The 17,269-nt window shown below is 38.5% G+C and overlaps 1 protein-coding gene across 1 annotated transcript in view; it reads right to left on the bottom strand.

The window, feature by feature from the left end:
- The window catches only part of LOC140242450 (E3 ubiquitin-protein ligase listerin-like), a 63,812-nt gene that overhangs the window by 1,403 nt on the left and 45,140 nt on the right, over window positions 1-17,269 (bottom strand). Inside the window, exons 25-31 of the mRNA XM_072322185.1 lie at window positions 13,689-13,929; window positions 12,745-12,834; window positions 11,446-11,632; window positions 10,593-10,767; window positions 9,293-9,428; window positions 8,348-8,630; window positions 655-822 (exon numbers count right to left, since the gene is read on the bottom strand). Of these exons, the coding sequence (XP_072178286.1) occupies window positions 655-822; window positions 8,348-8,630; window positions 9,293-9,428; window positions 10,593-10,767; window positions 11,446-11,632; window positions 12,745-12,834; window positions 13,689-13,929 (1,280 nt within the window). The remainder of the gene's footprint in view (window positions 1-654; window positions 823-8,347; window positions 8,631-9,292; window positions 9,429-10,592; window positions 10,768-11,445; window positions 11,633-12,744; window positions 12,835-13,688; window positions 13,930-17,269) is intronic.

Raw genomic sequence — 17,269 nt, 5'->3', positions numbered from 1 at the left:
ATAGATATATCTTGATTCTATCATACTTGCAGTTGCCTCTCATCACCACATCAGTTCAGTCAATAACAATCTTTTCCTGAGGAGGATTTCTGTAAGTCAAAATCTGACTCTAGGCAACACTCTTCCTCATCTGCATAGACACTAACCTTTTTTTTTTTTTACTAGAATCCCAGATTTTACAAGGGACCAAGCAGGACTCTGTAGGTAATGAGCTAAAATTACCTGGAACCTGGAACACAAGTAGAGCCGTATGCTTGCCAGACAGCCTCACATTTATTTCTGTATCATGCAAGCGTCACCATATGTTTTCCTATGGTGACTAAAAAGTCTTGTTACATCTCAAATATTGACTTAAGGTTGTAAATTTAAACCTCAAATATTTTATCTTTTTCATAAAACTATGTCTCATGACGAATTTCATTTCTGTTAATTGATTTCTTTACCCAATTGATTTTGTTTGTCCTCCAACATTTAATCTTAAAGACATATCATCTATATCTCTAAAACTAAATCCTTTATGCAATATGTATTTTCAATACACCGGAAGCAATTCGATACAGTGCAGGTCACAGGACCAGTTCTGTGGCCCGTACCAGAATTTGGTGTGTCTGGGCCTTCACACTGTGTGAATGTAGTAATGACAGCACCACTTACCAAGCACGCCGAATGGAACCGCTTCTTACAGGTCTTGCACGTGAGCTTCGGCAGCGAGCAGTTGCCGCCGTGGATGACGGAGAAGCAGATCATGCAGTCCTCAACGCCCTCGAAACGCTTGTCAGCGTTACGCCTCCATAGCTCCAATCCCTCCATGATAGACCCGTTCTAAGGATGGAAATACAGCGAGGGAGAAACACCATGAAAACTGACTGTTTAGTTTGCAACAACAACCTGAACCCTGCAGATACTTTTAAAAATTCCTAACTTTAAAACACAATGTCCGATTTTCCCCAAACTTTCACTGATGTGCTCTGCCCATATCGCTACATTCACTTAATCCATGATATGTATATGAAGGTGGACTTGTCCGTTAATACCATTATATGCTCTGTAATGTACACGGCCTTATCTCTTTACCAAAATTAAACTTGTTTGTATTGTGTGTGTGTGTGTGTGTGTGTGTGTGTGTGTGTGTGCAATGAATGAATCTGTTTTGGATATTCTTGCCTGTGTTGTCGATTTGCACATCACAATACTTCCAATATGAGACACAGGTTATATGATTATATCAGTGTCTTTAATAACACTTGGTGAAGTAAGCCTAATTGAGTTGAGTTTCTTTCTTGACCCAGTTAAAGTGAAATTCACAATAAACTTTATGGCATTGAGAGACAGTTTATTTATGTCTAAACATCCACATATTCTCACTAGCTCTTCATTTATGATGCCCGTCAATCTCTTTACACATCACTGTACTACACAAGAAGTATGGGCATGCAGGTATCATCCAAGTAGAGTGAAACCTTGCAATTCTTTACTCATACAGAGCTACAATTTGTAAACACAAAATACAAATTAAATCTATTTCCTTATAATTACTAGCATGTAATAAATGTTGCTTTGCTACTTCAACGCATTAATGCATGCATACTACAGATGTATCTTCCTTATTATCGTGCTTCGATAATCACTTCCTTTATTGCAAATAACACTGCAGATTTCTGTTGCACTAGAGAAATGAATGAGCTGTGTGTTCCCAACTCAAAACCGCATTTTAAGAGCATAAGTTAAGGCTCTCAGATTACAACTGATTTTCAATGAAGATGTTCAATTCATTTTTGTAAACTGGCTGCCAAATTAAGTATATATGATATCATGAAACAATACATCAACACACAAATTGTTTTTAGCAATTTATGTCATACCTCAAAAGTGCTTTATAATCTTTCTCACGGTTCAGCTTACTTGAGCATCACTTGATCAAATCACTACCAGAAATTATATTTTATAGATTATATTTTGGTGACCTCAAGCAAACAAACCAACAAACAAACAAACAAAAACAACTTGATAGACTTTGCTTAGAATAACAAAATGTCAGTTACTAAAATCCTGCATTTTTCTTTTTTAAACCTGCTTGCAATTTTGGCTATGCTGACAAGCTCACTGCAACATGGCATTAGGTGTCTAGTAAACACAGATCTCCTTAAGCCTTTGCCGCACATCCTCAATCAGTGACATAGTACAAGTGTGCACACCGTCATTTATTTTACAGTCGACAACTATTTCAACTGATTGCTTCTACATGCATAAGACTCAACAACAATACAATGTACAATTATTTGACTTTCATGCAAAATGGTTGCCATTTCTGCACTATGTTCAAGAATTGGTATGGGCCACATCCATTGACATCCGAGGTGTTGTATAAAATGAATAGTGTGTGGTCTTTTCTCATGCAATGGAACAAGATTTCGCACTCGGTGAAAGATAAGGCGCACTATTCAACTCGGCTTCGCCTCGTTGAATAGAGTGCCTCTATCTTTCACCTCGTGCAAAATCTTGTACCATTGCACTCGTGACCATTCACTATTAGTATCCTTACAAACTTGGTGTGGCATCATCAAACTATTGGGGAAAAAAAAACTTTTGTGGCTAGTTTGGTCACTTTCGTGAATGGATCGCATGCAATCACAGTGGCGGATCCAGAGGGGGGCACAACCGGTGCATGCAACCCTTTATTTTTCGTTAAAAACAAAAGAAACAAAAAGAAAAAATGAAATAAAACCCGGAAGAAATATTAGTTGCACTCCCCCCAACACCCCCCACCCCCCCCCACCCCCCCTTCACAAAATTCCTAGATCCGCCCCTGAATCATGATGTATCATTCACACATATAGCTAAATAACACATGAGAATATTTTGGTCAAATGTTTCTCACTCCAGCTAACATTCTTGTGTTATAAAGTAATTTCACTGAGCCAGACAATCATATCACATATGAAATCGGAGGCAATTCTGATTGAGTTTTCCTTATAATTACACGCATCATAATAGACAATTAATACCAAATATTTCTAAGTGAAGCACTTTTCTTACACAGGTCACAGCTACAATGTAAGTACATTACATGTATTTTGACATCTACCTTGGTTTGTAGAAAAGAAAATGGAGGGAAATGTTTTAAAAAAAAAAGAATAAAAAAAGGCTGTATGTAGAAACATCTTGTTCAAGCGTAAAAGAAATCCTCGGTGCTTTAGGGTGGCTTTCTTTGTGAGTGTTTAATTTTAGTGATGATCTAAAGGAGCTATTATGCACTAAGGCATTTGTCATCATGCGGCGGCCCTGTTTTCTCGCCAGTGCTAATCATTCTTCACGATCTCAGATTGCTATCGGGAGCCCGAAACTGGATCTATTTGGGGATTAAGCCCATAATCTTCACATGATCAAGGAGTTGCAATTTCTGGCTTGGCTCTGTCGATCTCCCTCTAACTCTAAAGAGAGTTTCCTAAATTATCAAACCTGTGACTGACTGACTGACTGACTGCCTTCCCCCATCCGGGAGGCACAAAACATCAAGCTAGTTTAACAAGCTTAAAGGGAAACACTTCAAGCTACATGTATTAACAAGCTTAAAGGGAAATGGTACTTTGAGTTCTTTGTGATGTTACTGAGAAGAATGAAGAAACACAAACAGGAAAGTGAAAGTTCCATTAAAGTCATGCAAGTCTTGACAAAAGTGGTAGACATTTAGGGTTGAGAATAATAATTTGAAGAAAAAAAAAAGTGCTATTGGTGATAATCAAGTGTGCTATAAATTAGATGAGGCAATATTGTCATTTCCTTACAAATCTCTGCCTATTTTGACATACAGATTAACCCGTTGAGGACGGACTGATTTTGCTACAACACCCATTTCCCATAGACACTTGCCCGCGTATCATACTCGGGACTCGTCCTCAACGGGTTAAAAGGTCATTATCTGCATGCCTGTACACTGAGGATGATGTTGCTGAGCTCTCTTACAAACATTTCACTGAATTTCCTCAAAACATGGCAACAAGAAAATAAAACCGATTCAGGTGTAAATGATTGCACAATTCCCACATGAATACCTCTACGCAGACAGAAGGAAGCTGGGAAGTACACCTGTAAGCACTGCGTTGCTGGTGAATTGAATGATCATTTTACTGACAGGAAGACCCTCAGAATATGGGATGGGGAGGGGAGCAGTAGTGATGGGGAGAGGAGGGGGACACATTGTACATATTAATGCTTTAAAGGTACATGGTCACAGTGTTTTAGTCAAATGCGTATGCGGGCGCACGGCGCAAGTTTCCTATAGAGACCTATGCTATCGACTCCTCTTTGGCGCTTATGCTGTGGCCCACTTCCCCGAGTCCAAAGAAGTCCGATCCACTGTAGTCAGTGGTCCGATCACAGTTCGGCTCATGATTCGGCTGAGGGGGATGACAGCTTGAGCAAACTTCTTTTGTGATGTCATAATAAGAAGCACATATGCACGCACCCTGGCATTAATACAGACTGCGCGACGCGCAGAGAAGACAACAAAGGCAACGTTACTTAGCAACACCTACACGCTTTACTCTTGATGACAGCTCAACCTTGGCAATCTTCGTATCAATGCTAACGATGATCGGCAGTATCATCAACAGCGCCCTCTACACTACCGGGACTAATACACCTTTAAGACGCCATTTATCTTTTGAGAGACATGACATAAATCTAAGATGAAGAAAATATAAAGAGAATTCCACACAATTCCATTCTTAAAGGAAAAGTAGACATACCTTTGACTTGTTACTGACACATGTAAAGGGTAATATTACTCCCCCTGCTTTCTGAAAAATGTAAGTCAAGTGCTTTTTCATTTTGCTAGAAATATGAAAATATGATGAATTCTGTTTATATTTCCATTATAATAAACTATCGTTGTTCTGCAGTGATGTCACAAACTGTCGTAGTCTTCTCATTCAGCAACGACAGCACTGAAACTTTAAAAATTCATAACTTTTTGAACAGATAGTTTGAGTTTCCCCAAACTTTCAGTGATGTGTTTTACTAATATTACCGAATTCACTCAATCAACACATACATTGTCAGCTGAGAACCAGAAGGACTTTATTGCATTTTTTTTTTTTTTTTTTTTTTGGGGGGGGGGGGTATTGAGCTATTGGTATCATGATGTAGAGCTCAATCTCCTCTACATTATGGTGTCAATTTTAAATTATTTAATTCATTTTCAGTAAAATATTACAAATTAAAACCCTAGGGTGCTACTTTACCCTATATTTAACAATGCTTATAAATCTGCCCACGTTTGATTAAATAAACTTTTTGATTTCATGAAAATTGACTGTTTTGTTTTAATTTATGCTCAAATCTTAAAACACAACAGCGCCCTTTTTCTTAGCTCAGGTGAACCTCTTCTGAAGGACATGATGAGAGATCTACGTCAACATTCAGGAAGCCTCCTGCACAGTCACAGAGACTTAGCAGCTCTGCATTAATCACAGAGTAAGCAGCCTCCATTCATTCAGAACACATTTGAACACAATGACACAGTGACTGACAGCTTGAAACATGCACATCAGCTCAGTCTCAAACTTGGCCTCACACACACTTGCTTGAGATCTTCCAAACACCCACACAAATCTTACTAACAGTCATTGTGGCGTTAGTGCTCGTGTATAACTATGAAGAGTTTGATTTCAAATCGACTTAATTCCATTCTTGTCAATTTGAGATATTTACATTTAGACCAGCTATAAAAAAAAAATAATAATAATAATAATACAAAAACATGGGATATTCTTTATCATAACTTCAAGAATAACCCTTGTTGTGCAACAATAGGGGTATCATCAAAGAGGTTTCATTTTGCACTAACTAAAGAGAGACTTACATTTAAACATTTGAAAATGGCACTTCATTTTGCAATCAGCTTTCCATTTGTTTTGTTCTCTTTTTATGAGGTAAATTCAGTTGAAAGCTATCACCCCCACAAACATCATTTGCATTATTTGTCTCAGCCATAAATCTTCTCGGAAGCCAAATAATATGCTGGTGGCTACTTAGCCATAAAAAATGATTATTGGTACGGGAAGTGAGTATCTCAAACTATAGCGTGAGCTGGCTTTCTTCTGTTTCTCCTGCAATGCATTATAAATACTCTGTTGATTCTGGTCTAATTTTGCAGTTGCAGTTAGACAGAATGCTGAACAAACCCCTCCAATCAAGAGGTAATACTGTAAAAGTGGATATTCTAGTGTGAGTTATTTTTCACGCTCAGCCCAGTAAGAATTACTCCGCATGTTTTTAATGCCGTAGAATCAGGATATTATTTACTGGAACATATAGCCTGAAAAAAATATTTGTGTGCTTTTATTTTTACGATAGCTTCTGGTTGCACGAAATCAGCAAAATTTCCACTTTTACAGTACTCCCTTTCTGATCTTGTCTACATTTGGAATATTAAGGTCTAACAAAAAAGTCATACATAACAAATACATCATACTGGCTTTGGTCATTTTGACTCATGTACATGAACACTCGGTGAAATATGTCAATTCATTTGGTTATTGGTTTAGTTTTCACTGGTTGAGAAAGATTTTGTCCAATTCAGACTAAACACATTTTCATCATTTGTCAAAGGGACTTGCAAGTATTGGTTGAGATGAGGATTTAGCTTTGAACATTTTACGAGATATCTAAAAACCACTTTATGAAATGTTAAAGAGCATACAATTCCAAGGGGAATTAAAATTCTATTTGATGGAAATCGGTTTTGAAATGACAGAGATATCCAAAAATAAGGTAAAACAAAGATATCCTAATAAAAGTTGTGGCCTGTCACATTTTATTACGATTGCTTTTTCGGATACCCCAGCCATTTAAGACCAATTTTCATCAAATAAACTGTGAATTCCTCTATGAATTGCATGTTCTTTCATATTTCATAAGAGGTTTCTCATCATCTCACACACACACAAAGTTGGAAACCTACATCCTCATCTGAACAAAAACTACTGTATACGTCATATATTGCGCGAGTCTAAATTTTCACGAATTGGGACTTCCCGATGATTTCACGAGTGTTAAATTCGCGATCATGGAGTCTGTACTGAATGGAGAAGTGTACACGCATACGTCACATTCACATCGGGATCAGAGTCAATATTTTTGCGTGTCTTTAATTTCGCAAATAGCACCTGACTCGAGAAATTCACAAAAATAAAAACCTCGCGAAATATTCAGTACATCATATACATATATAGTAAATCATCCCTTCAATATTTCTTCACCCTTTGTATGCTTTGAGTACTGACTGGCTCAGTAAACCCCCATAGCATTATACACACTGTCCAAAGTCCCTGGTACAGAAGGAGTTAGCCCTTTGTCTGGTATGAATGACGATTGGCAGTAAATCCCCCAAGCACTGTTCACACTGTCCAGAGTCCGCAATACAAACAGGGTTAATTAGCTCCTACTGCTGAAATAATTAGTATGTGCATTTCTTGAATGGGTTTGGATTATGATCCTGTTTAATGTGGCCCATAAGAAAGCAGTGAATGTTTCCAAGCACGATGGGACCAACAGCTTTTAGTCCCCTTAGAGAGGCTGGAAAATGAGGACAAAGTGCCTTGCAGAGGGCACAACTGCTGGAGCCAGGGGATTTGAACCAGGGACCTCATGATTGATGGTCTGTAGGCTAAACCACTGAGACACAACAGTTCCTTAGTTTCAGGACACTGGTCAAAATTATTTCTGACTGGCGTAGTAGTCTGAATACTCATATCAAATTGTTAAACACCATATAAATACAACAAAAACATTGTATTATAACAACAGTGAAAGAAAGCTTGAAAGGTCAAAGGCCACAAATTCCTGTAGGCCCTACATGGGTAAAAAAACCTTCTGTGGTGAAGGAAGGTGCCCCTTTCACGGCACCCTATTTAAACTCAAGGTGGTCTTCGTTGAGGCATCCTAGATCAAGGTGCATTAGATTGGCGTGCCCAAATCAAGGTGTTAAAATCAAGATGTTTCAACACCATGGTACCCTGAATCAAGATTCCCAACATGAGGGTGCCAAAATCAAGGTGCTACACATCAAAGAAAATCCCCCCCACCATGGTGCCTAAAAAAAAGGGTGACATGACATTTGCTCCTGTGACAATTGCTCTGGTATTATTTTCTCAAAGGAATTAGGGTTGTAACAGGGTTGTAGGCTTAGTTTGACATGAGGATTAGAATTAGGGTTATGTTTGAGGGTAAAATGCGTGTTAGGTGTGGCATGCAAATACTTCAAGGGAGCAACTCTAGCAGGAGCAAATGCCATGGAACCAAATCAAGATGTCTAAAACCAAGGTGCCCCATCCATTTGTCTCACCTGGTGCGTCAGGAACATGGTCAGCATCAGGGTCCACTGACGCCACTGGGAGGTGCCCACGGCAACCTTCTTGCGGTTGTCGACCTCGATGGGGCCCAGCGGGTGGTTGGTGGGCAGGGTGACCATCATCTCAATGACAAGGTCCTGCATAGAGTAGGTGGCCACTACCTCACGGGTGGCCAGTCGGGCCTTGACCACCAGATTCTCTGCCTCCAGGGAGCTCTCCTGGACACTCTGGATCTCCTCGGCGCAAAGCAGAGGACTGACATACTTGGTGGTGAACCTAATTGGGGGCAAAAGAGCAAAAACAAAGAGTTAAGTCAAAACAGGCAAGTTCCATTACATTTATGGAGGCTCTTGTGACAATTGAAGAGTTTTATCACAAAACGAGCTAACTCCATTCTTGTTAAGTTGAGATATTTGTGATTAAAGCTGCTAAAAAACAGAGAAAATGATAGCAAAATACAGGATATTTTTAATCATAACCTCTAGAATATACCTTGTTATGTCACAAGTGAGGTATTACTGAAAAGGTTTGATTTCGCTCTATCTGATGATGAACTTACTTTGACAAGTTTAAAAATGGCACTTACCTCATTTTGCGATAAAACTCTTCAATTACTCCCATGAAATATCTGCACAGTAAGCCAAGCATAGATTCTACCCACAAACATAACCCTAAGCCTAATCCAAATCCTCACATCAAACTAAACCTACAACCCTACCACAACCCTAACCATAAGTCCTTGGAGAAAATAAGACTGGAGCAATTGTCACAGGAGCAAATGTCATGTCACCAATTGGCAACAGTACATAGCATATATAGAACATGCCAAAATACTTCACGCAAACCACAGCACACAAGAACAGAGTCTATATAAACAAGGGTATTGACTGCAATGCTTGTATTAAAATTTATGTGTCTTATATCTGAAACCAACGTACTTATCCACATATGGGGCTAGTCTCCTGTCCTGTTGGTTCCACCACATGCGGGCGATGGCTGGCACATTCTTCAAGATGCTGTAGTAAACTGAGCAGGCAAGATGCTGAACTTCATCCACAGACTTCAGCGGTGCGCCTGTCGAGAGAAGAGCAGAAAATGGCATCAGAACGCACTGTGACATTCCCCTCAGAAAACCCCAGAGGGCACTTGGGTCATGTGATGATTGAATGATACAAAGAACATTCTTCATCAAAGATAAAAGGGCACAAATTTATTCTTCCCAATGAGCTCTCTTTTCTCCACTAAAATCATATCAAACTCGGTGCAAACGCCAAACTGACTGAATATAAATAAAACATTATAAAATAATATATGAGCTGTGTTAATATACAGTTTTCTTTAGGAGTGATTAACAAATTGCCCCAAATCAACATAAACAAGGAAAAGTAGAAATTACGCGGTGCGTAATATATGTCCCCGCCGGAAGTAGCATTTTGTAACAAAATGTGCAATACAGGTAAAAAATCAAGGTCAAAGGTCAAAGAAGTCAAAGGTCAAAATTCTGTGTAGAAGTTTTGAAGCCCTCACCTAGTGCCATCACATAAAGCAAACGGAATCGAAATCGGGTTAGAAATGGCGAAGGAGTAGCATTTTGTAGCAAAATGTACAATATAGGTCAAAGGTCAAGGTCAAAGGTCACGACTGAAATTCTGTGTAGAAGTTTTAAAGCTCCCATGTAGTGCTATCATATAAAGCAAACAGAATCAAAATTGGCTCATAAATGACAGAGAAGTAGCAAATTGAACATTTTGATCACACACGGACGCACGCACGGACGCACGCACAGACACACACACGTACGGAGCCCGTTTCATAGTCCCCTGCTCGAACTCGTTCGGCGGGGACAAAAAACACTGACTATTCAGTGTTTGGGTAGTAGCCATGATATGAAATATTGGGCATACACATGTCAGTGCGATTCAAAGATTCAGACCTCCTGGTTGCTAAACAGGCACCATATCAAAGAGACTGCTGAACTTCTGCCTGATAGTTAGTGATGATTCTAATCCCTAATGGCAGCAAGCACTGCATATTTATTCAAATTAATGATTCTTGGGCCAAGTTGTTTTTATTGCAACTGATTGACAAATTGCCTTTCATCAACATTCTCTATGAGGTACCTCAACATCGCAGAACAAATTTAAATGAAAATCAGCCTGTCTGCAAGTTAACACAGACCATGCATTGTATCACTGTAGTTCAAATATAAGATAGATGATTTACAAAGATAGGCTATACCTTTTGGGCTCAGCACTGGTTTCTCACTAAACATGGTGACCTGTGACCCTTTGCTGGGGGTTGTTGACCTGCCGTGACCTATGGTAGGGCTCTCTGGCATCAGGCAAAAGAGACTGGCAAGCAGGGAATGAATTCCTTTGGTCTTTTTGAGGTAGGATGAATACTGAGCTCTGACCTGTTGACAAAAAATGAGATCAGATAAACATTGACCTCAACAATTTTTCCTCAACTTTGTTTTTTGAAGACAACTGTACATGAGGCCCAAGATAAAAGTTAAAGTCTGTTGTCTTGTAAACAATTAATTTTCTTCTTTTTTTTTTTATTCACTACTTCCAAATGCAAACATCTTAAATAGGGAAGTTTCACAGATTTTGATATCTCACCAATGTAACTCTGTCAATAAAAAGAAAACTAAACATAAGAAATCTTAACATAAGAAATCTTGACCTGAAAACAGAAAAAATAAATAAATGCAAGACTAAAGACTAAGGGATAAAATTGGGGGGGGGGGGGGGGATGAGAAGAGAATAAAAAGAAGCCAGCCCTGGTGTGTACAAACTGAAAAATGGAGTACAGGAAAAAAATGATACAGACATAACAAACATGCTAGAAAAGATGCAATTTCAAATAAAGAAGATACAATATGCACAAAATGTGCATATAGTAAACACAAAATGCATTAATTTACAAAGTAGGCCCTTACCAAGAAAGTGATGTAAGTTTCCTGTCCCTCCCCCCCCCCCACACACACACACAGAACAATCCTTTTATTATCCTACTATCCTAGAATCAAACAATTACACTTTCTCCATGCCTGTCAAAGAGATGTAGAACACTTGTCACTTATACTCACTTCCATACTAGCAGCTCTGAATATAGACAGGTATAGTCTCCACACCAGCAGGCAGGACCTGGCTTGAGCAAACGCCTCACTGCCTGGCTCCACCAATGTGCATTCACCAATCGGCGCATCATGTAGTAAAACTTCCCAAAAGTCTGTTGACGACTCTAGCAACTTCTGAAGACCTGTCGGTGGAGATCTGAGGTAAACACAGATTAAAAAAAAAAAAAAGATGAGGATTTATACAGGATGACATTTACTGCAATTATAGAATGCCAGCATTTCTCTATACACTGTTTATTTTTCACTTTGTAATTTTTGATTGGGGAGTTGAAATGATCAAAACATGTGAAGTTTGAATAAGATCTGCAGTACTCGCTGCCAATATTAAAAAGATAAGAACCATCATTGGATATCAGGGCTATGTGTGATTGTGGAAAGTTGACTGTAACCAGAATTTCGGCAATAATGACTACAGTCTCTGCTCAATGAGGCTCACAGTGCATGAAAGTACATGCTGTCAAATTTTGCAGATCACACGTTTTACCATTTTGAAAGACAAAACACTTGCCCCTAAAAATCAACCCAGATACTACAGGATATGTACACCCTACGCATATTCCTGTGATAATGTACATTATTTCTGTTGTAATTAGTCTTCAGCAAATTATGAAAATTGTGTCCTGCTTTTGTGGATCAACTTAACCTAAGAATGTGTGGAAATCTGAGCTACTATGTTTTTCCAAACATATACATAGTATTTGTTAGCATTTCTCCATTTTGAAAACCAATAAATGAAATAAATGAATGAATGGATGAATGAAATAATGAATGAATGTAATAATGTTGCACTATCTTGTCTCAAAGACTTGATTTCTCTCCACTCCTCCACTTCAACCCGTTCTCTTCGTTCTTCCTCCACTCTCCAATTATCACATGGTCCCCACACCTGTACCCATTATGGTAATAGAGCATTTCTGTCATTTCTCCATCTCTTTTGAACAAACTCCCTCTTTATATTCGAAATGCTAAAAGCGTAGATAAGTTTAAATCATTGCTTAAAACTTATCTATTTACTCAATCCTAATTTTTGTTGTCATTGTTGCTGTAATATATGTACATAATGCTGTATTTTAATTCATTATATTTCCATATTAAAGAAATGTCAGTATCAAGCACTATATAAGTGTTATTTATCATTATGAATATTATGAATGAATGAATGAATGAACGAACAAACAAACGAACGAACGAACGAACGAACGAATGAACGAATGAATGAAAACATCTATTCCAAAAAAGTCTACTCACATGCATGGTGCCTCATCCTCGTCGACAGACTGAGACTTGTTTCTGACCTGGAGGAACTCCTCATCATACTTGGCAAACTCTGGCATTACTCTAGATGAGAAAGGTGGATAAATATCCCTACTTGGGTATGACCAAAAGCTAATGGCATAACTCTGCTAAGATCACAAAAGTACAGTACAAAGAAGCTTAGATACTTTCAGCTTCAAAAAAAAATAAAATAAAAATAAAAATTCTTATTTTGACAGTTATATACTTGGAGAGATAGAGAGATATAAGTAGATAGATAGATAGATAGATAGATAGATAGATAGATAGATAGATAGATAGATAGACACACAGATTGAGAGATAGAGAGATAGATTGAATGGATTGACAGACAGATGGATAGATATATAAATGGATAGACTGACATGTGGGCAAAGTTTAGGCTGATAGTGATATGAAGTCACTTAGCATGAGTAATGTTCTTGCAAAACCTCATAGAGACCCTCCTTCTAAAGATTTTAGTTTCAATAGATGTCTGCCATGCTTCTTGCAGTACACTGAATCTCAACGGCCCTCTGTAAATTCTGGCCCACTTTTGTACATATTGCATTAAGACCATAAACCACGACATTGCTATGAAAAATTTTACTTTCTAAAAGCGATTCAGACGAATAACAAGTGAACATATACATGTAATTGGATACAAAATCATTGAACAGTATCATTAAAAGTACATTACATCCTACATGTACAAGACCAACATTACAGTCCATAACACAGATAATGGGATTGCTCACAGATAAGAAAGAAATGTCAAGTGATTATTTGTGTCCTTTGAGTGCTAACTGGCATACAAAGCCCAATAGCATTGTACATGCTGTCCAAAGTCCCCGGCACTGAAAGGGTTAATGTATAGATGTAGATACACTGACGAAAAAGTGCATGCATTGGTCTCTGACCTTTCCAACATGCAGTAGGCGGCCATCTGGACTGGCCGGAGTTGAAGGCCCAGCAGTGGCACCAGGTGGTTGACCAGTGAGTGCATGGTATCGGGAACGTGCCTGGAGCTACCAGGCTCCAGCCGCGCCTCCAGGCGATGACCCTTGAGCTGCTCAGTGGGGGCGTGGGATGCCGCCTCGCACGCCGAGTAGAGGAGCGGGGAAAGGTCCATACCGGTCCTCTTCCAAGACTCGACGCTCTCTGAAGGTCAAAGGTCACGTATGATATTGATTACTGCTTTGTTGCATTAAGGTGGAATTCACAATCTTACAATTTTTTTTTTACAACACCTTAAAAGATTCTAGCTAGATGATCGGTCAATTGCTCATCACATCACAAACAGTTAAATGTTTGGGGTGCAGAAATATTGGAGTGAAAAAAAAATACCAAAGCTTTTATGGTTATCTGTCGTGCTCACATCTTGCTGATCACACTTTGGTGCATGCAGTATATATAGTTATTGTCATTCCTTCTCATGTACTTTCTTTAGTGCTCTCTCTCTCTCTCTCTCTCTCTCTTTCTCTCACTCTCCTTCAGTCTTTTTCATTGATTTCTATTCTTTTTCTTTTAAACACTGAAAAAGTATAGTAATTGTCTGGTTATGAATATCCTAAAAAAATAGTATGTTTGTACAATTGTAAGGTATGTCTGTATGTGTACCCTAGATATGATCATTGTATTTATCTTAATCGTTTTGTTCTGTATGATTTTGTTAATATCTATTTTGTATTTTCATCTGCACAGACCTGGGGAAGAACAGTCAATGAACTGAATTATGTGCTTCGCATGTTTGTAAATAAAGGTATAATGAAATACAATCTTTAATCCCTTTTAATCCATAAACCTATGTCTTGCTGACAGTATTTTTGCAGCTTTTTCTCGACGTCATTTGAAAGACACACACCCTTGCGCATAACTCTACATTAGTATCAACAATATCAATAAACTATTCATGCCCAGGCCTGCTACCGGTAGTTTGCTTTACCTGTAACTCTTCAAACAGAAATGTGAGAATTATGTCTTGCTTAACCCTTCCTGCGCCAGGCACTGAACCCATTAAGGACGGTTTGATTTTGCTACAACACACATTTCCCATAGACTCCTACCCGAGAATACTCAGGACTCTTCCTCAACTGGTTAATAATTGCCAAGCTTTTCCACCAGCATTCAGTACTTCATCCAAACTTGTCCTAAATGTATTACAAGCTAGCAAGCCCACCCAAGCTTAACAATATACAGACAAACATGTCTATGGTGGGCATTCAAGGGAAACTACAAAAGTGGCCACTATAGACAGGTGGCCACTATAGACAGGTCTGTGGCCATTTTGAATCTCAACACTTGCATTGCATAACAGCATAAAATACTGCATGTTATTCTTACAACAACAAAAAACAGCAAACAAGTTTATACTGTATGAGCAGAATGGTGATTTTTTTTTTATACTTCATTTTAAATTTTCTGTTTAGCCTACAAGAGTGTACTTCTGTTCTTTTGATTCATAATTAACTGAAGATTTAATTACCTGTAAAGGCATTACTCAATTAATGGAAATACACTTTACATTTATTCACGAAATATTTTTGAATTAATTATTGATGTCCAGGCTAGGGAACTGGTTCGTACTGGTTTTGCATGAATGGGCTTCACAAGTGAGTTTGAGGGGATCGATAACGTGCAAAGCTGACGTACGCAACAAACAATACCCAGACAAGTATCCCATTGTCCTTATTTAAAGGGATTTTAATCACTAATTAGTTGACATTTTGGTAATATTCTATGCAAGATGTTATTACAAGCTGTCTTTGCCTTTGTAGCATCTATTCAGGGCGGCATTACTGGAGCCTATATCTAGTCGAGTTAGTGGTAGGACGGCTTTTCACAGCGAAGAGCTGCATTAATTTTGTCAATCATGTACGTGTGATTGTGACTGAGCTAGGACTCGGTAGAATTCACGCAATGAACGTAAAAGCCGACGTATTCATGGATGATTTAACGCTTCAGCTAAATTTTTGTGGTTGCTAGATACGCAGGTAGATATTTACCATGGGATACAAAATGAGGGGTCGCTGGCCATGATAAACAGGTGACCACTATATAGAGGGTCTATAATACAGTAATTTAGTGTAGGCTATAAGCAGGTGACCACTGTAAAGACAGGTGGCCGCTAAGACAGGTTTGACTGTACCTCTAAAGGAAAGGCCACAGTGACACAATGGGGATTACAGGGATTGTGTAAAATCTTTTAGTTCACGATTAGATTCCAGACAAATTTGTTGCATTGGCCGCATGGATAGTATGACATAAATACCATTAATTTTGAAAAACACACACCTTTGAACATAACTCTGCACTAGTATCAACAAAATCCATCAACTACTTGTGGTCAGGCCTACCTAGTTTGCTTGCCTCATACTCTCCAAACAGAAATGTGTGAAGTGTAAGGTCTCGGTCAAGTAATGAGACACAGATGATTGATATCAATAGTTTATTTGTCTGCAGACATAAGTAAACAGACACTTAGTATGACAAATTGTCATCACTTTGGAAAAACACTCCCTCCGTGCGTAACTCTGCATCAGTATCAACACTATCAATCAACTACTTGTGCCTTAGGCCCACTAGTTTGCTTTCCTGTAACTCTTTAAACAAAAATGTGAAAGCTGTGATGTCTCGGCAATGTGACGTGGCTTGGATGATCGATGCCAAATGTGTTGTGTCTGCAGCAGGGGTAACAGACACCAGTATAACAAAATTTCACAAAAGAGATAAACTGTGGGATTTCTTTTTGTAGTTGTTACCATTACTACTAATGATATTGTAAAAGGAGACCTCCGGATCAGGATTTTTAGACTTTTACATGTGAACAACCATAACTTGGTTATACTGGGTACAGAGTTTCAGAATTTATAGTGATCAGGATGAGGAATAAGAATGTTTTCAGAATTTTTGACAAATCACAATGAACAAGGATGATGACATGGCAGCCTCACTATAAGAATGCATGAGTTGGGGCTCAAGGAAGCAGCACAAAAGAAGAAAGCATGCATAGATTCTACACAGATGAACTTGTTAAGCACGTGGTATTGCAATGGTAAATACATTGCGACATTTCTGAATTATGTGAGGCTCCATTGTCATCATCCCTGTTCAGTGTAATGTTTTGGGTTTTGCAGAGTATTGGTTTCTCTGCTCAAGGACCACAATAAATTCCACAAATAAAGATATAAAATATATAAAGAGCTGTTGATTTATGTACTCCATGATGTGAAATCATGAAAATCGTCTGGAATGCCCCATTAATACTCTCATCTTTTTTGTTGGTTTTGTTTGACTTTTTGCTGCTGTCACCGTCATTATCATTCTTATTACATTATCATTAAAAGTTTTTCTGTCTCTATGGGTGCTTTTCCCTGAAAAAAGAGGGTTCTGACAGGCAAGTCTGAACTAGGGTGGTTTTCAAAACAAGCTGAGAGCTGCTCCCCTGATACTACAAATATTTTCTTCAGTTTGTCTGCCCTATGTACAAGTGAAATATGTA

The sequence above is a fragment of the Diadema setosum genome, chromosome 19 (assembly GCF_964275005.1).
Source record: "Diadema setosum chromosome 19, eeDiaSeto1, whole genome shotgun sequence".
Lineage (NCBI taxonomy): Eukaryota > Metazoa > Echinodermata > Echinoidea > Diadematoida > Diadematidae > Diadema > Diadema setosum.
This window is presented reverse-complemented; position numbering and strand designations above follow the sequence as displayed.